The 14,415-nt window shown below is 52.1% G+C and overlaps 4 protein-coding genes across 4 annotated transcripts; 2 read left to right on the plus strand and 2 right to left on the minus strand.

The window, feature by feature from the left end:
• Window positions 1–2,043: 2,043 nt before the first annotated feature.
• chsC (chitin synthase C) lies at window positions 2,044–4,996 on the plus strand (the record flags this gene model as incomplete). Its single annotated transcript, XM_033555761.2, has 6 exons — window positions 2,044–2,127; window positions 2,191–2,608; window positions 2,661–3,022; window positions 3,079–4,109; window positions 4,160–4,805; window positions 4,859–4,996. 6 exons carry the CDS (start codon window positions 2,044–2,046, stop codon window positions 4,994–4,996), a joined length of 2,679 nt encoding a protein of 892 aa, XP_033411652.2.
• Window positions 4,997–5,117: 121 nt separating this feature from the next.
• Window positions 5,118–5,516, minus strand: ALT_5996 (DUF4267 domain-containing protein; the record flags this gene model as incomplete). Its single annotated transcript, XM_033555760.2, has 1 exon — window positions 5,118–5,516. One exon carries the CDS (start codon window positions 5,514–5,516, stop codon window positions 5,118–5,120), a length of 399 nt encoding a protein of 132 aa, XP_033411651.2.
• Window positions 5,517–6,337: 821 nt separating this feature from the next.
• On the plus strand, window positions 6,338–8,803 carry ALT_5997 (uncharacterized protein; the record flags this gene model as incomplete). The annotated part of the gene is made up of 1 exon (XM_033555759.2): window positions 6,338–8,803. One exon carries the CDS (start codon window positions 6,338–6,340, stop codon window positions 8,801–8,803), a length of 2,466 nt encoding a protein of 821 aa, XP_033411650.2.
• A 312-nt stretch (window positions 8,804–9,115) lies between these two features.
• On the minus strand, window positions 9,116–13,745 carry ALT_5998 (putative ABC multidrug transporter; the record flags this gene model as incomplete). Its single annotated transcript, XM_033555758.2, has 5 exons — window positions 9,116–9,763; window positions 9,816–10,049; window positions 10,106–11,047; window positions 11,104–12,639; window positions 12,690–13,745. The coding sequence occupies 5 exons, from the start codon at window positions 13,743–13,745 to the stop codon at window positions 9,116–9,118; spliced, it is 4,416 nt and encodes a 1,471-aa protein (XP_033411649.2).
• Window positions 13,746–14,415: the final 670 nt, after the last annotated feature.

Below are 14,415 nucleotides of genomic sequence, written 5' to 3' on the forward strand. Positions count from 1 at the left end.
TCCAGAGTCGGATGAGGATTCTCTCTTTATAGCTCTCAGGCTAAATCCATAGACCATGTGGTAATATGTGCATCTGTCCACGAGGAGTATAGCAACGAAACATCTCGTGGCATAGAAAGCTGCGCGATTAATGATGGCCATAGCTCTTTAGCCGACAGCTGCGTCGGTGGTGGCTGAGATATCAGTTTGAGCTTCTTGAGACGTTCAATAAATCCCTCTCCATGCATGTAAGAAAATTTCCAGCCAATCTTTAAGCTGCGACGTGACCTTATCTGCAACCTTGTTTTCTTCCTGGTGGGATGATGCGAGGTTATTGATCGACTCGTCCATGCTTGAGGCTTTAACCGCCAATCATATTCCTTAACTTCCGCCGGCACCACAGTCAGGTAGATTTTTTATCTATGCGCGATATAGTTTGCACTTCTCGACGGTATATGTTGTGTGATTCTATTACCCATCTCTCTGCTGCAACTTATCCTCTAGACGACGGCTCAGATTCTCCCCTGTTGTGATTTGAGATGATTTTTGACAGCATATTGTTCAATGCTCGATGCTCCTACTTGCTCATCCACCATTCATCTAGTGTCCACCCTTCTTTGTTGTTAAAAATTATGTAGGGACTTTGTAATGGCATCACTATCATCACTACCTTCCAATCTCTCCCTTTTATAATGGTTGATGCTCTTGGCTGCAACTGGATGGAGCATGCTGGTGAGACATACCATCTGTCGATATATATATATCTGTATCACAATCTGTGGCTAGAACATAGCACACTACCGCATGATAGAATCCATATATGAGAAATATGGCCCAGTAAGACTTGACGGCCACATATATTACAATTCGAAGCAAATGAATTGGATGAATGGCTCTTCGGTGCAAGGCCTCATCTCTCTTACGGCTTCGAGGTTGCCGACTATGAGACACGTGACCACGCACAATCAGCCACTTTCATTGTTTTCTTCTCCGTCGTGTTTTCTCTCGATCTCATCCAACATATAGATACAACACCTGGAGTCATGCATCGGAATATTTGTCTTCAAGCCCATAGGACATTTCTGATGTCTTTTCAATCTGATTCCAAACGAATTGTGTGAACTAATTCTGGATGAGATTGTTCATTTGCTGGTCTGTATTTGCCAGTGTCCCACTCTTAGTGGAGTGACCGCACCACAGCCGAGAACAAGCCACAAATCATCGTTGTCAATGTCCCAAATTTCCCTTCCACCACCACGCGTCGTCCAGAACTCGACCAGCAGCAACGGTGGCGTGGGCCGCAAAGCGTCCTATCAAACATCTTTAAACCTTGCGAAATTGCGACCATAATGGCACGGACCAAGCCTTACAACGGGTGTCGTCAGCCACTGGCGGCGACAATCGATAGAAAATCCCTGGTCGGTTCTTGGCTGACGATTGTTCCCCAGGCTAGTGGATGATCGCTGTCTCGGGAGCAGCTCCAACTTCAAGATCTAGAAATGATTGTGATCAGGAGTGCCAGGGGCAGGCATAGGCATACGAACATGGTCCCGGGAGTGGGAAGGACCCTAAGCGTTGATGTCGACAAGCAGCGAAGTCATCTCGGAAACAATAGCGACGTGTGAGAAGTTGCCGGATGTCCTTGCTCCACTGGACCCAGAACCAAGGATCAGAATGTGCCAACTCTGTCATCATCCAAGCAGGCTGCGCTGTTCTCACTAATCAAACTCCTAATAATAAACTGTCATCAATCAAGATTGGACAATGACAGAGGTGGGACGGTTGAACAGGCCCATCATAATGAAAATATTTGCCCTGCAATGTTGCCTGGACAAACGCTGTGTCTCTTATCGACAAACCCTCCAGTAAGACCTCTTTTGAGGTCGTATCTAACAATAGAACCATCTGTCTCTGATCCGTGGTAAGATCAGTTCCACGAGCGGCATATAATTGCGACACTTGAGTTTCTTAGTCAGGTACAATTCTTCAGTCTTGCAAATATTCATCTTCGCCGACCGATTATACCGACGTCCAGCCTGTCAAATTCAAGCGCCCACTGCCAAAATGGGCACTCCAAGGCCCTATTCGGCGCATTCACCGCAGGAAAGCCGAAGCAGCTTCTACTCTCAGCCCTCTCAGTCTCCGACCGTGAGTGTTTGACCAGAGCCATATGGTGAAGAACGGCGAAAAAGTTGACCTTGCTGTGAGCAGCCTACCTACGGTCGCGATGACGCGGAAGATCAACAACAGACCCTCCTTCGACGCAGTTTAGCCAGCCCTAATGACTGGTCGTACGATGATCCCAATGTATCGACCGACTCCTTGCGGCGATACACATTGCATGATCCCGGGATAACCGCATTTGCTCCCCCGTACCCGGAGTCTGAAGCCGCCGACGTACACAGCGCACGGATGTCGGAATACAGTGGAATCGAGATGGATGCCTGGCAAAGACGACAAGGGGTGAAACCGAGTGCGCTACGGCGATATGGGACAAGGAAGATCAACCTTGTCCAGGGTTCGGTGCTCAGCGTTGACTACCCGGTTCCGAGTGCGATTCAGAACGCGATCCAGGCGGAGTATCGGGATGCCGAGGAAGCGTTTCATGAAGAGTTCACACATATGCGGTGTAAGTACTTGTGCCGAAATGCGATCGCACACAGTCGACTAAGGAGGTCTAGATACGGCCGCCACCTGCGACCCGGATGAGTTCACCCTGCGCAACGGCTACAATCTTCGTCCTGCCATGTATAACCGTCATACCGAATTGCTCATCGCGATCACTTATTATAACGAGGATAAAGTTCTGACCGCCCGAACTCTGCATGGTGTGATGCAGAACGTCCGAGACATTGTGAACCTGAAGAAGTCAGAATTTTGGAACAAGGGAGGACCGGCATGGCAAAAGATTGTGGTGTGTCTCGTGTTTGATGGGATTGAGCCTTGCGATAAGAATACTCTGGATGTCCTCGCCACGATTGGTGTGTATCAGGATGGGGTGATGAAAAAGGATGTGGACGGGCGCGAGACAGTCGCACATATTGTGAGTCATGCAAGGCAGCGCGTTTCGTCTAAGAAACACCACTGACCATCGCCCAGTTCGAATATACGACACAATTATCTGTCACCGCGACGCAGCAGCTGGTCAGACCACAGCCCAATGATCCCCGGAATCTACCCCCGGTCCAAATGATCTTCTGCCTCAAGCAGAAGAACAGCAAGAAAATCAACTCCCACCGATGGCTGTTTAACGCCTTTAGTCGGATTTTGAATCCGGAAATATGCATCCTGCTCGATGCCGGCACGAAGCCCGGCAGCAAATCCTTGCTTGCCCTATGGGAAGCATTCTATAATGACAAGACACTTGGAGGAGCGTGTGGCGAAATCCATGCGATGTTGGGCAAGGGATGGCGCAATGTGTTGAACCCTCTCGTTGCAGCACAGAATTTCGAGTACAAAATTTCCAATATCCTGGACAAACCATTGGAAAGCGCCTTTGGCTACGTCAGTGTGCTACCAGGTGCCTTCTCGGCATATCGCTACCGTGCGATCATGGGCCGACCGTTGGAGCAATACTTCCATGGTGATCATACTTTGTCCAAGCGGCTGGGGAAGAAAGGCATTGAGGGAATGAATATCTTCAAAAAGAATATGTTTCTTGCCGAAGATCGCATCCTATGCTTTGAACTCGTGGCTAAAGCTGGATTCAAATGGCATCTCACTTACGTCAAAGCTTCCAAAGGAGAGACGGATGTCCCCGAGGCGGCGCCGGAATTCATCAGTCAGCGGCGACGATGGCTCAACGGCTCCTTTGCTGCGAGTCTGTATGCCATCATGCACTTTGGGCGCATCTACAAGAGCGGCCATAGCTTAGTTCGAATGTTCTTCTTGCATATTCAGATGATCTACAACTGCTGCCAGCTCATCATGACCTGGTTCTCGCTGGCGTCCTACTGGCTGACCAGCTCGGTCATCATGGACCTCGTGGGGACACCCAGCTCGCATAACAAGTACAAGGCGTGGCCATTCGGCAACGACGCCTCTCCCATTGTCAACTTTTTCGTCAAATACGGTTACCTTCTGGTGCTGATGCTCCAGTTTGTGCTGGCTCTGGGAAACCGACCCAAAGGGTAAGTTCCCGGGAACCCCTGAGCGGAGAAGAAACTGCTAACACAGACAGAACCAAATTCGCCTACACCATGTCTTTCCTCTGGTTTTCTCTGGTGCAGTTCTACGTGCTGATCCTGTCCTTCTACCTGGTCGCCAATGCCTTCATGGGTGGCATGATGGACTTTAATTTCGACCAAGGCGTGGGCCACTTCCTCTCCTCCTTCTTCAGCTCCAGTGGTGGAGGAATCGTCCTGATCGCTTTGGTGTCCACTTACGGCATCTACATCGTCGCCAGCATTCTTTACATGGATCCTTGGCACATCCTGACCAGTTCCTGGGCGTACTTCCTGGGCATGACCACGTCGATCAATATTCTCATGGTGTATGCGTTCTGTAACTGGCACGATGTCTCCTGGGGTACGAAGGGTTCCGATAAGGCGGACGCTTTGCCCTCGGCGCAGACCAAGAAGGCCGACGGCAGCAAGAGCAACTTCATCGAGGAGGTCGATAAACCGCAGGCGGATATCGACAGCCAGTTCGAGGCAACCGTCAAGCGGGCGCTGGCGCCGTATCAGGAACCAAAAGACGACTCGACGATCAGCATGGATGATTCTTACCGCAACTTCCGGACCAATCTGGTGCTGCTCTGGATCTTGAGTAATTTGCTGGTCTCGCTGCTCATTACGAGCGACGGCATCAGGAAGATGTGTCTGACGGTAAGCCTTGCGTCACTTGGACGCGCATGAGATAGTTGCTGACCTTGAGACAGAACACATCCACCACGCGAACGCAGTATTATTTCCAAGTGATTTTGTGGGCGACAGCTGGACTGTCTATCTTTCGATTTATTGGGTCTGTCTACTTCCTGGGCAAGTCGGGAATTTTGTGTTGCGTAGCACGCCGATAATTCAGAGGTTATAGCATTGCGTTAGAGAACGGATGTTGAAGGGTCATGAATTGCATGTCTATCCCTTACTACCATAATAGACTCCTGAGCATACATCACTGTAAGACATATAACTGGACATTCAATTGGTTTTATCTTTGCTGTCGGACCGGATCAGAAGGCCCCCGATAGTGGCAAGGACAGGAGCATATCCCCAGTGATTCCATTGTCCATGGCCATTGCTCCAACACACGGCCCCGTCGGCAATGGCGACCGTACTCGTTGCGATCAACGTCCAACCCAGGGACTTGCGCGTGCCGAAAAAGCCCGCAGCGTAGAGGGCGAGCCCCATGAAAATATCCCGCGCGCCATATACCATCATCAGGCTGTCGACGAGGCTTCGGTCGCGGGGAGCGACGGGTGGTTCAAATTCGAAGAAGGTCAAGGCATGAGCGGGACGCAGGATGGCGTTGATACCGAAGCCGATGGGGACGATTCCCAGGACGGTGGTGAGGAGCGATAGAGACGGTGATTGAGACATGGTTGAGAATGACAAAGAGATAGAACAGGAATGAGATTCTTGATAGTCCAGATGAGACAGTTTGGGGAGGTTGAAGAGGGTCTATTTATTTATTTGCTTGTGTTGACAAGGCTGACATTGTCTTGGCTCCAGGCAGACATGACATAAGTAAGCAGTCTTTAGTACTATTATTGTCTCGGTCAGTTAACATCCATCCTTACCTGTATAGACAAATGAGAATAGGTTCATCTCTGTATAGTTGTTGAGTGCGTTACTCAACGGCAAGTGAGTCCATAACCAAGAGCAACGGAAATATTTAAGGTCTTTTCTAGAGAGAACCCCGTCGGCAAAAATATCGGATCTGGGGTGTGGATAGCCTCATATCACGCTATTGTCGAGGCTAGGATAAACCAAGCCGAGAAAATCCAAACAAACCGCTGAGATTTCGCTGCAAAATAGGCTATTGATTTTTAACTTGCGCTATTTCGCTAAAAGAATCCAGGTTATGTTTCAATCTCCTGACCAAAAGGCTTAGTGTAGCCCATGCTCTTGGACACCTTGATTCTGGTCATTCTAGACGAGGTACGGTCACGATTGCATAAGAAAACTCTCTCAGATATGGCCGACGATGGGGCGTCGCCATACATTTCCCTCCCAGACAGAATCGCCTCAGCGAAATGGGTCCAGATATCGCACGAAAGGAGAAGAGCGACAGCTTTTTCTCCATATATAACCCCATCCCCCGCGGCATGTCTGTTGGATCCGTGGTAGGATATTCGGGCCTTTTGTGAGGTTGTCTATACCTCGTCCTTTCTTTACTGCAATCAACTGCAACCATCAATATGCGGTCACTTTCTGCAGCCATTGTGCTGCCCCTGGTGCTCCTTGGTCAGCTTTCCCAGGCACAGATAGAGGTCATCACCAGCACCGAACTCTCCTGTACGACCGAGTCTGTCAATCTGTTCATCAATCCGTCCTTCGAGACGGGCTCAACCAGTCCGTGGAATAGGTTGACGGGTGCCATCTCGGTCATTAGAGATGACTCGGACGACGGGCAGTATGCGGCTCAGGTCAGCTGGACTGGAGGCGCGAACTACGCCATGTCGCAGACGGTGACGGGGCTCCAAGTGGGCACGACCTATAGCTTCTCGTATGACTACAAAATCAGCCAGTCGACCGGACCTCAGGGGTCGACTACTTGTATATTTTACGCTGCGCACGATACCACTATCGTCCTGACACGGGCAACTACGCCATATTCGCCAACCGTGGCTCCAACCTGGCAGACCCTGTCAGCAACATTCACTGCCACCTCGACCTCACACACATTTACCATGTGGGCCTTCTGTAATCTCTACAACATCTACCGTACGAATGTCGACTTTGACAACGCCAAGCTGCTGGGTCCTGCGCAGGAGACCTGCTCGACTGTGACGGTGAGCTCGACAGTCACACTAACCCCCAGCTCGACGCCGGTCCTTACTCCAGCTGCTTCCAGCAGTGCTGTGATCACGCCGTCGCCCTCGAGTGAGGCCATGCTTCTATCGTCCTCGGTGGTTCAGTCCAGCTCAGTGGTCGCTTCTCCGTCTGGACCGGTGCAGACTCCGAGCGCGACACTTTCAAGTTCAGCGTCCTCCGTCTTTCCGGTGCCTGCGGCTTCCTCGCCTGTAGTCTCTTCTCCTGTGGTTTCCTCTCCGGTGGTCTCTGCGTCCTCGTCGGCTGCTCTGATCACTTCCTCTGCGGTCGTCCCGTCTCGCTCGGCCATCCTTTTGCCTTCGCCTGGAAACTCTTCTCCAGTGTTGTCATTCTCTATTATCCCAGTCTCAGTACCCACCTCAACCCCATCGTCCTCTCTTCCACAATCGAGCAGCGCCACGCCGAATTCTTTCAGTCCTGGGCCAGCATCGCCGTCATCGTCGCCTGATCCTTCCGCCAGACTTTCCTCGTCCGTCCCTGCTGTGACACCCCCAAGTTCTTCCGTCGTGTTAGAGCCCACCTCCTCAGGCTCGCCACGTGACCGCCTCTCCTCCATAAGTTCACCCTCGTCGAGCATTGTTCAGATTCTGCCCTCGTCCAGCGCAGCATCCTCTCAAGTCCCATTATCCAGTGGGCTGCTAACCCCATCGAATCTCTTATCCACTCCCAGTATCGTCCCAGGATCGTCTACCGCTGCATCCGGGCAGTCGTCTGCAAGTCCTACGTCCGCGCTACAGTTCATCACATCGACTATCCTGACGACCCGAACTGCTACAGTGACCCCATGCCCATCCTCTGCCCCCGACTGCCCTGCGTCAGCCAGGAGTACCTTTCTGACCACTGAGACTATTGTGGTTGCAACGACGATCTGTCCAGTTACCGAGGCCACCACGTCTGCCAACCCCACGACTGATCTTCCCCCACCATCAATTGGTGAATCTACCATCTCTACTATCTTCACCACTCGCACTGCTACCATTACCGCGTGTCCATCCAGTGTGACAGGCTGTCCCGCGTCCCATAAGAGCACATATACCACCACGGAAACAGTGTTGGTCTCCACCACCATTTGTCCAGTTACCGCTCCCGAGCGACCTACAATCACCGGAGTCCCTGGATCCGTCGCAACTACTGGCTCACACGCTCAGCCAGTAGGCGAATCTATCGATATGATAACCTCTACCGTCTTGACCACCCGCACTGCCACTGTCACAGCTTGCCCGTTAACAGTCGTCAATTGTCCCGCCACAGCCAAGAGTACATTCGTCACTACGGAAACTCTAGTAGCGTCTACCGTTGTGCTCACAGTCGAGAGGACAGCAGTTTTTACCGCTGTTCCCACGATCCCTGCTCCTGGCTCTACCAATGAGCAAGATACCGGCGGTGGCTCAAGCACGAGCTCCGCCTCCAGCTTTGATACTGTTGATGAAGCACAATCCGGCTTCGGTACTGGGGCTAGTGCACACGAAACTGCGCCCTACAACATCGCGGGCTCTGCATCGTCCGGTGCAAAAGATGTCGCCGCTTTGGGGGCTCATGGTGATGTATCGAAGTACAACCAGACGTTGCCTGCAAGCATTCCAACCAGCCTTCGGACATCGACGGCATCCAGAATCCTACCCGTGTCCTCTAGTCCAACTTCGACCGCTGGCTCCAGCGCCGCGACTCTCTCTACGTCTTCTCAAGCAAGTGGTTCCCTCACCGGGACAGGTACCGCTGCATCAGCACTCTTTACCGGCTCTGCATCGCCTGCAGCGGCAACAGGATCTTCGTTTGCTCTGCTGTTCGTAGCAATTGCCACCCTGATTCCTTTCTTTTTCAGTTTGATATAATCATATATTCTTCTACTTGATTCTATCTCGACCACATACAAATCCTTTGTCTTAATAATGATTGGAAGTCCACGTGAGATTCCATTTGTGGTTCGACTCTTATATAGAGATGTTTGTAAATAGTGAAAGCCCTCTTGCAGAAGCTACCAACTTTAGAGATACTTCTCTTCTATTAAACATAACATGTATCCATACCCGGTAGGGACGCGACCAGCTCCTACTCGACCAGCTTCAGATCCCACAAAGCAAGCCCTCTATCCAGTTAGCAACAGTCCCGTGCCATCTAATCTATATTCTATCCATCACTACAAATTACAGTCTTTTCTTCCCTTTCGGAACCCGACAGAGCCAGTAGAGAAACACCGCCCCAAAAGTATTAAACGCAACATACGCCCAGAGCAGCCCAAAGTCCCTCCACCGCGTCGCAAAGTCGATGCTAAAACTCCTCAAGTACTGGCTCGTGTTATCAACACGACAATACTGGCATTGGTCGTCACCTCGCGCCGCTGAATCCAACAAGTACCCCCCAGCCGAGGCCATGTACCCCTCCATGTACTCGCCACAAGTCCTATTCGCAGGAGGCGAAAAAGCCAGGAATTCATTGGCAGCGCAGTGCATCGGCGCATCACCCAGACTCGTCGACAACAGGCCTGAAACCAGGTACGTGAACGGGTTGACGCGATACATGAAGATCCAGAAACCGGGGAGCGCATGCGGGCCGGCGAGGATGCCGCAGAAGGCGTACATCATGATGCCCATGATGTTTGCGAGCGCGGAGGCGAGTTCGGCACTGGCGACGCCGGCGATGAGGAGGTGTGCGAAGGAGCTGGCGAAGAGGAAGGTGGCCCAGATGATGAGGAAGGCGAGGGTGCTGCGCGAATGGATCGTGTCGGTGTATTCTGCGTTGCGGTAGAGGCCGACGGGATAGAACCACGCCAGGAAACATAGAACGGCCGCAATCTGCACCTTGATTAGTCTGTGTCTGTGTTGGGCATATATGCCAATGACTTACCGTGTTCCATGCGAATTCCACGGCAATATTGGAGAGAACGAACGCCTGCCAGGAATAGGTCTTGGACTGGCGTTCGCGGGACTCGTAGAGAGTTCGTTGGGTGACAAATGTCGGAATGATTTGGAAGATTAGTTGGATGACGACGAAGAGGAAAACAAAGACACCAAACATCTGGTTCTGTAGTCCTTGGGCGGTATTGTCGCCTTTGAAGAAGGAGAAACCAATAAAAAGAGACTGCAATTGCATAACTGTTAGACACATACTTAATGAATGGACCAGAAAGTACTTACCGAGCCGACAGTCAGAATCGCCTTGGAATAGATATACGAAGGCGTCCGCCAGTACTGCTGGAACACTCGACGACCAACTTGGCCCAGCTGGGCAGGGAACGAGGCCGCAAACTCGGAGTAGCTGGACGGGTCATCCGAATGCACAGACGAAGGTTGACCAGCCAGCTGTCTCAAGCGAGACAATTCCTGACGAACTTGCTGATACTCAGGACTATTGCGCCAGACAGCTGGCCAGTCGATATCCGTATGAGCTCCTGGTGCAGCTCCAATCACCTCGAGCATATGTTCTGCCGGGTTGGCGCCTTTCGGACAGGGGGGGCCGCCATTGCGAACAAAGTAATCCATCAAGGTCCTGGACCCCGATCCGATCTCGCCAAAATAGACGGTCTTTCCTCCCTTGGCGAGGAGCAGAAGCCGGTCGAAGCGCTGGAACAACATGGCCGACGGTTGATGGATAGTACATAAGATTGCCTGGCCGTTCCGAGTCAACGTCTCCATGAGGTTGCAGATCGACCAGGACGTCTGGCTGTCTAGACCTGACGTGGGTTCATCCAGGAACAAGAGTAGCTTGGGACGGGCTGCCAGCTCCACACCGATAGTGAGCCGTTTCCTTTGTTCAACGTTCAAGCCTTCTCCGGGGACGCCGACAATCGCGTCGGCGTAGTCCCGCATATGCAGAAGATCAATCACCTTTTCCACGTACTCCAGCTTCTCCGCCCGGCTGTATTGGGGTGGTTGCCGCAGGAGAGCGCTGAACTCGAGTGCCTCACGGACGGTCGTAGTAGCCAGGTGGAGGTCTTGCTGCTGCACATAGCCCGTCTTTCGTTGGAACGAACTGTCCCGCTGTCGTCCGTCAACGAGCATTTCGCCAGTGACGACTCCGACAGTCGTTCGGCTGGCCAGGACATCAAGTAAGGTAGTCTTCCCAGCGCCGGAGACGCCCTACGGACAGTACCGTTAGCCCTCTCGAATGCACGGACGGACATAAGCAGACTTACCATCAGAGCAGTCAGTGTACCAGGTTTGATCCATCCATTGACATGATCAAGGATCCGCCTAGTTTCACTTTTGATCTTCACGTCATAGCACACATCTTCCCAGTGAAAGATGGATGTCTGCTTCTCAACACCCGCAACAGGGGTTGGGGCCTCAGTGTACTTTTCATTCTGCACAGCAGAGCCAGTGGGCCGTTCCTCATCACACTGCGCTTGCTTTGCACGCGCGATATGAGCGCTACCACGTCGGAATACAAGCACCTCACCTTTTGATCGCTTCGAAGCAACAAGCTCAGTCGTCACAAAATGACACACAGCAAGGAAGACGGTCATGGCGATGATGATCCCAAAGTTGCGCCAGCGGTGGCCGTTGATGTAGCCGTACGAGGAGCGGACAAACGCGTCTCCAGAAACGACATCCGAGCCAGCAGTTGCTCCCACAGTCGAGCATACTTGGTGCGTGCCGGATACATCCTCGTAGCCTGGCCCGGCTGGTACAAAGGATGAACAGGGGAACTCGCGTCCATGGAACTCGTTGACCATCACGGCTTCAAAGCCATATGACACGGGATTGAGCCATCGTATCCACGAAGCCCAGCCGCGCATGTACGAGACAGGAATGGTAAAGCCAGTATATAAAACAAGGGCCAGCAGAATGATAGACGAAGGGGCAAGGGCCTGGTCGATTGTCTTGGTCAAGGATGCAAACCAGCGGAAGAACATCGACATGGCCAGCATCATTGACATGGAAATCAACAGGAAGAAGAAAAACGGGCCCGGCTCGCGTCGCAGGTTTGACATGAAGTATAGCGTGAGATTGACCAAGAAAGAATTCATGAACTTATATGGAAGACTCATGATGAAGGAGGATACAGCCTCCGCACTTGGGTGGTAGTATGCGTAGCGGCTCTGTTTCTCCACAATCGTGCGTTTCTCGTACAATGTCAGAATCTCAAGAATACTCCCAAAGGCGTTGAGCAAGACCATCATGAAGAGAAGGGCGCCGCGGTAGAAGAAGGAGGATGTGTCTCCGGCGAGGTTGTAGAAGATGCTGGCAATGATCAGAGCCTCGAAAAAGTTTCCGATGAGCATGGCTAATGTGACGCTGGGGTCGTTCTTGAGACGCTGCCATTCCCTCCACAAACACAGTTTCACCTGTCCCCAGTAGGACAAGGTGTATGGCGACTTCTCCCGCTGATGGGGTGACTTTTCCGCCCTGCGTGAGAGGGCGAACTGGTTCAGATCGGGTCCATCTAGCGGATGCTCGGTGCTGAAGTTTTCGATTGCGCCCAATAGGGTCTGCCGTTGCGGACTATCCTTCCAACGCTGCGCAAACTCTTCTGGTGTCCGAGGAGCCTTGTGCTCAAACCCGGGCTTGACAATGCGTTCGACCGGACTGCACATCGAGGTGAGGAAATCGGCTGTGGTCTGTGATTCAGGGCACTGGAATCCAAGCTGCTCGAAGTAGGATTTGGCCTCATGCGCAGTACCAAAGTATATCTGCCGTCCTTCATATAGAACAAGGACCTTGTCAAACAACTATCTGTCCATCAGCAGGTACCTAGCGGGTTACAGTCGTATTCACTCACATCATATGCCGCCTGAGGGGCTTGGTAGATGGCCACACATGAGGTAATTCCAAAGACATCGCTCTGCGTGCGCAACGTCCGACAGAATTCCACAGCATTCGCACTGTCAAGCCCTCGGGTACTATTATCCCAGCATTGTAGGGGCGAGTACCCCAGGGCGGCCTCGGCAATGGTGACTCGCTTTCTCTCACCTCCGCTGACACCACGCACAAAGTCATTCCCCACACGCGTGTTGATTGTATGGCCAATGCCAAACATGGCCATGATCACATCGCGCAGATGTCTGGCGTATTCTTGTCGGGAGAGACCCTCAGGAATCACTCGCGGTGCCCGAGCAAGGGCGGCAAAATACAACGTGTCTCCCACAGAGAGCATTGGGAAGTGAGCGTCGACCTCGGCCGTGTAGATGGCCTCGCCGCGAAAAGCCGTGGACATCTGTTTGGGGCTGATGCCGTGGTAGTTGATATACGACGCCGAATCGACATTCAGGCCGTGCGTCTCGCCCGCAATCGTTCTGAGAAACGTTGAGCAACCGGAGCCAGGGGGACCAAGGACACACAGCTGTTCCCCGGGAAGCACCAGGCCCTCAACGTCGCGCAGAATATCGACCCGCTGTTTCCCGCCTCCCAGGGCCTGTCGGATCATCGTCGGCACCTTCAGGAGCGCATTACCAACGCTCATCTGATAGTCCACGGGGCTGCCGTACCCAAATACATTCAGATTTTTGAATGCGACACCTGCCACCCGAGGTGTATGGCCATTGTCCTGCGAGTAACGCGCGTTGTAAAAGGCTCGGGCCCATTTCCTCGCATCAAACGAAGGGCCCTGGGGGTTGAGACTGCTGTTTTCATCGGCGCTAAAGAGGTATGAATGATGGGACTGTTGGGATTGGGCGCTTAACTTGCGGACCAGGTTTGTCAACCGCCGGTCGATATCTTCAGGGGTGAATTTCTCATCTTGAGCAGCATCCAGGCGTTCATCACCATCTGGGACCTGAGTCTCGGAAGGGGTACCTTCCCCCGTTGACCAACGGATATCCGTCGAGTTCAGGGCCATAGCGATAGAACAACCGTTGCAAGGATAATGATCCTACAATTCAGACACCAGGAAGATAGAAATTCTCGTTCCCTGGGATATTTAACCATGAATACCAGTATGCCACCCATCTATCTCGGCCGCCCGCGGACCACTTATTAAAACAGAAAATGATCTCATCTAGAATCCGGAAAGATTCCAGATCACTTGGCACCCAATGTTATGACTCTGAACTTGAACATTGCCTGCGACAACAGGCAGAGCTGCCTGATCTTGGCCGTCAGCTTTCGGGTCCCGCGGAACCCGCGTCCTCAGCCGCGCCACCGGGTCCTTTTTTGCCGTTCGATGTTTCTTCCATAGAGAGTCCGGATGATTGTTGGATGCTTACTGTCTAAATTGCTATCATAGACAATGAATCAGGCCACGTCGTAATCATGTCTGCCCGGTGACCTCTTTCTTTGTAGCCGTCGAGACCCATCTCCTGGCGCATTATCGGGGCTTATTAAGGTTCGCCATAGGCTAGGGAAACATTCTAAGGCGAGGATTCGGAGGTAGCTCGGGAAGTGATCTCGAAGACTTTGTGTAAGTAGTTTCATTTGAGTTTTCTGGATGAGATCTGAATGGCGACTTTGTGTGGCCCATTGACCTCCTATCTACGTATTGTCGGCAGCATCAGCTCGGAAATATTGTT

Source organism: Aspergillus lentulus (genome assembly GCF_001445615.1).
Source record: "Aspergillus lentulus DNA, contig: Alt12, strain: IFM 54703, whole genome shotgun sequence".
NCBI lineage: Eukaryota > Fungi > Ascomycota > Eurotiomycetes > Eurotiales > Aspergillaceae > Aspergillus > Aspergillus lentulus.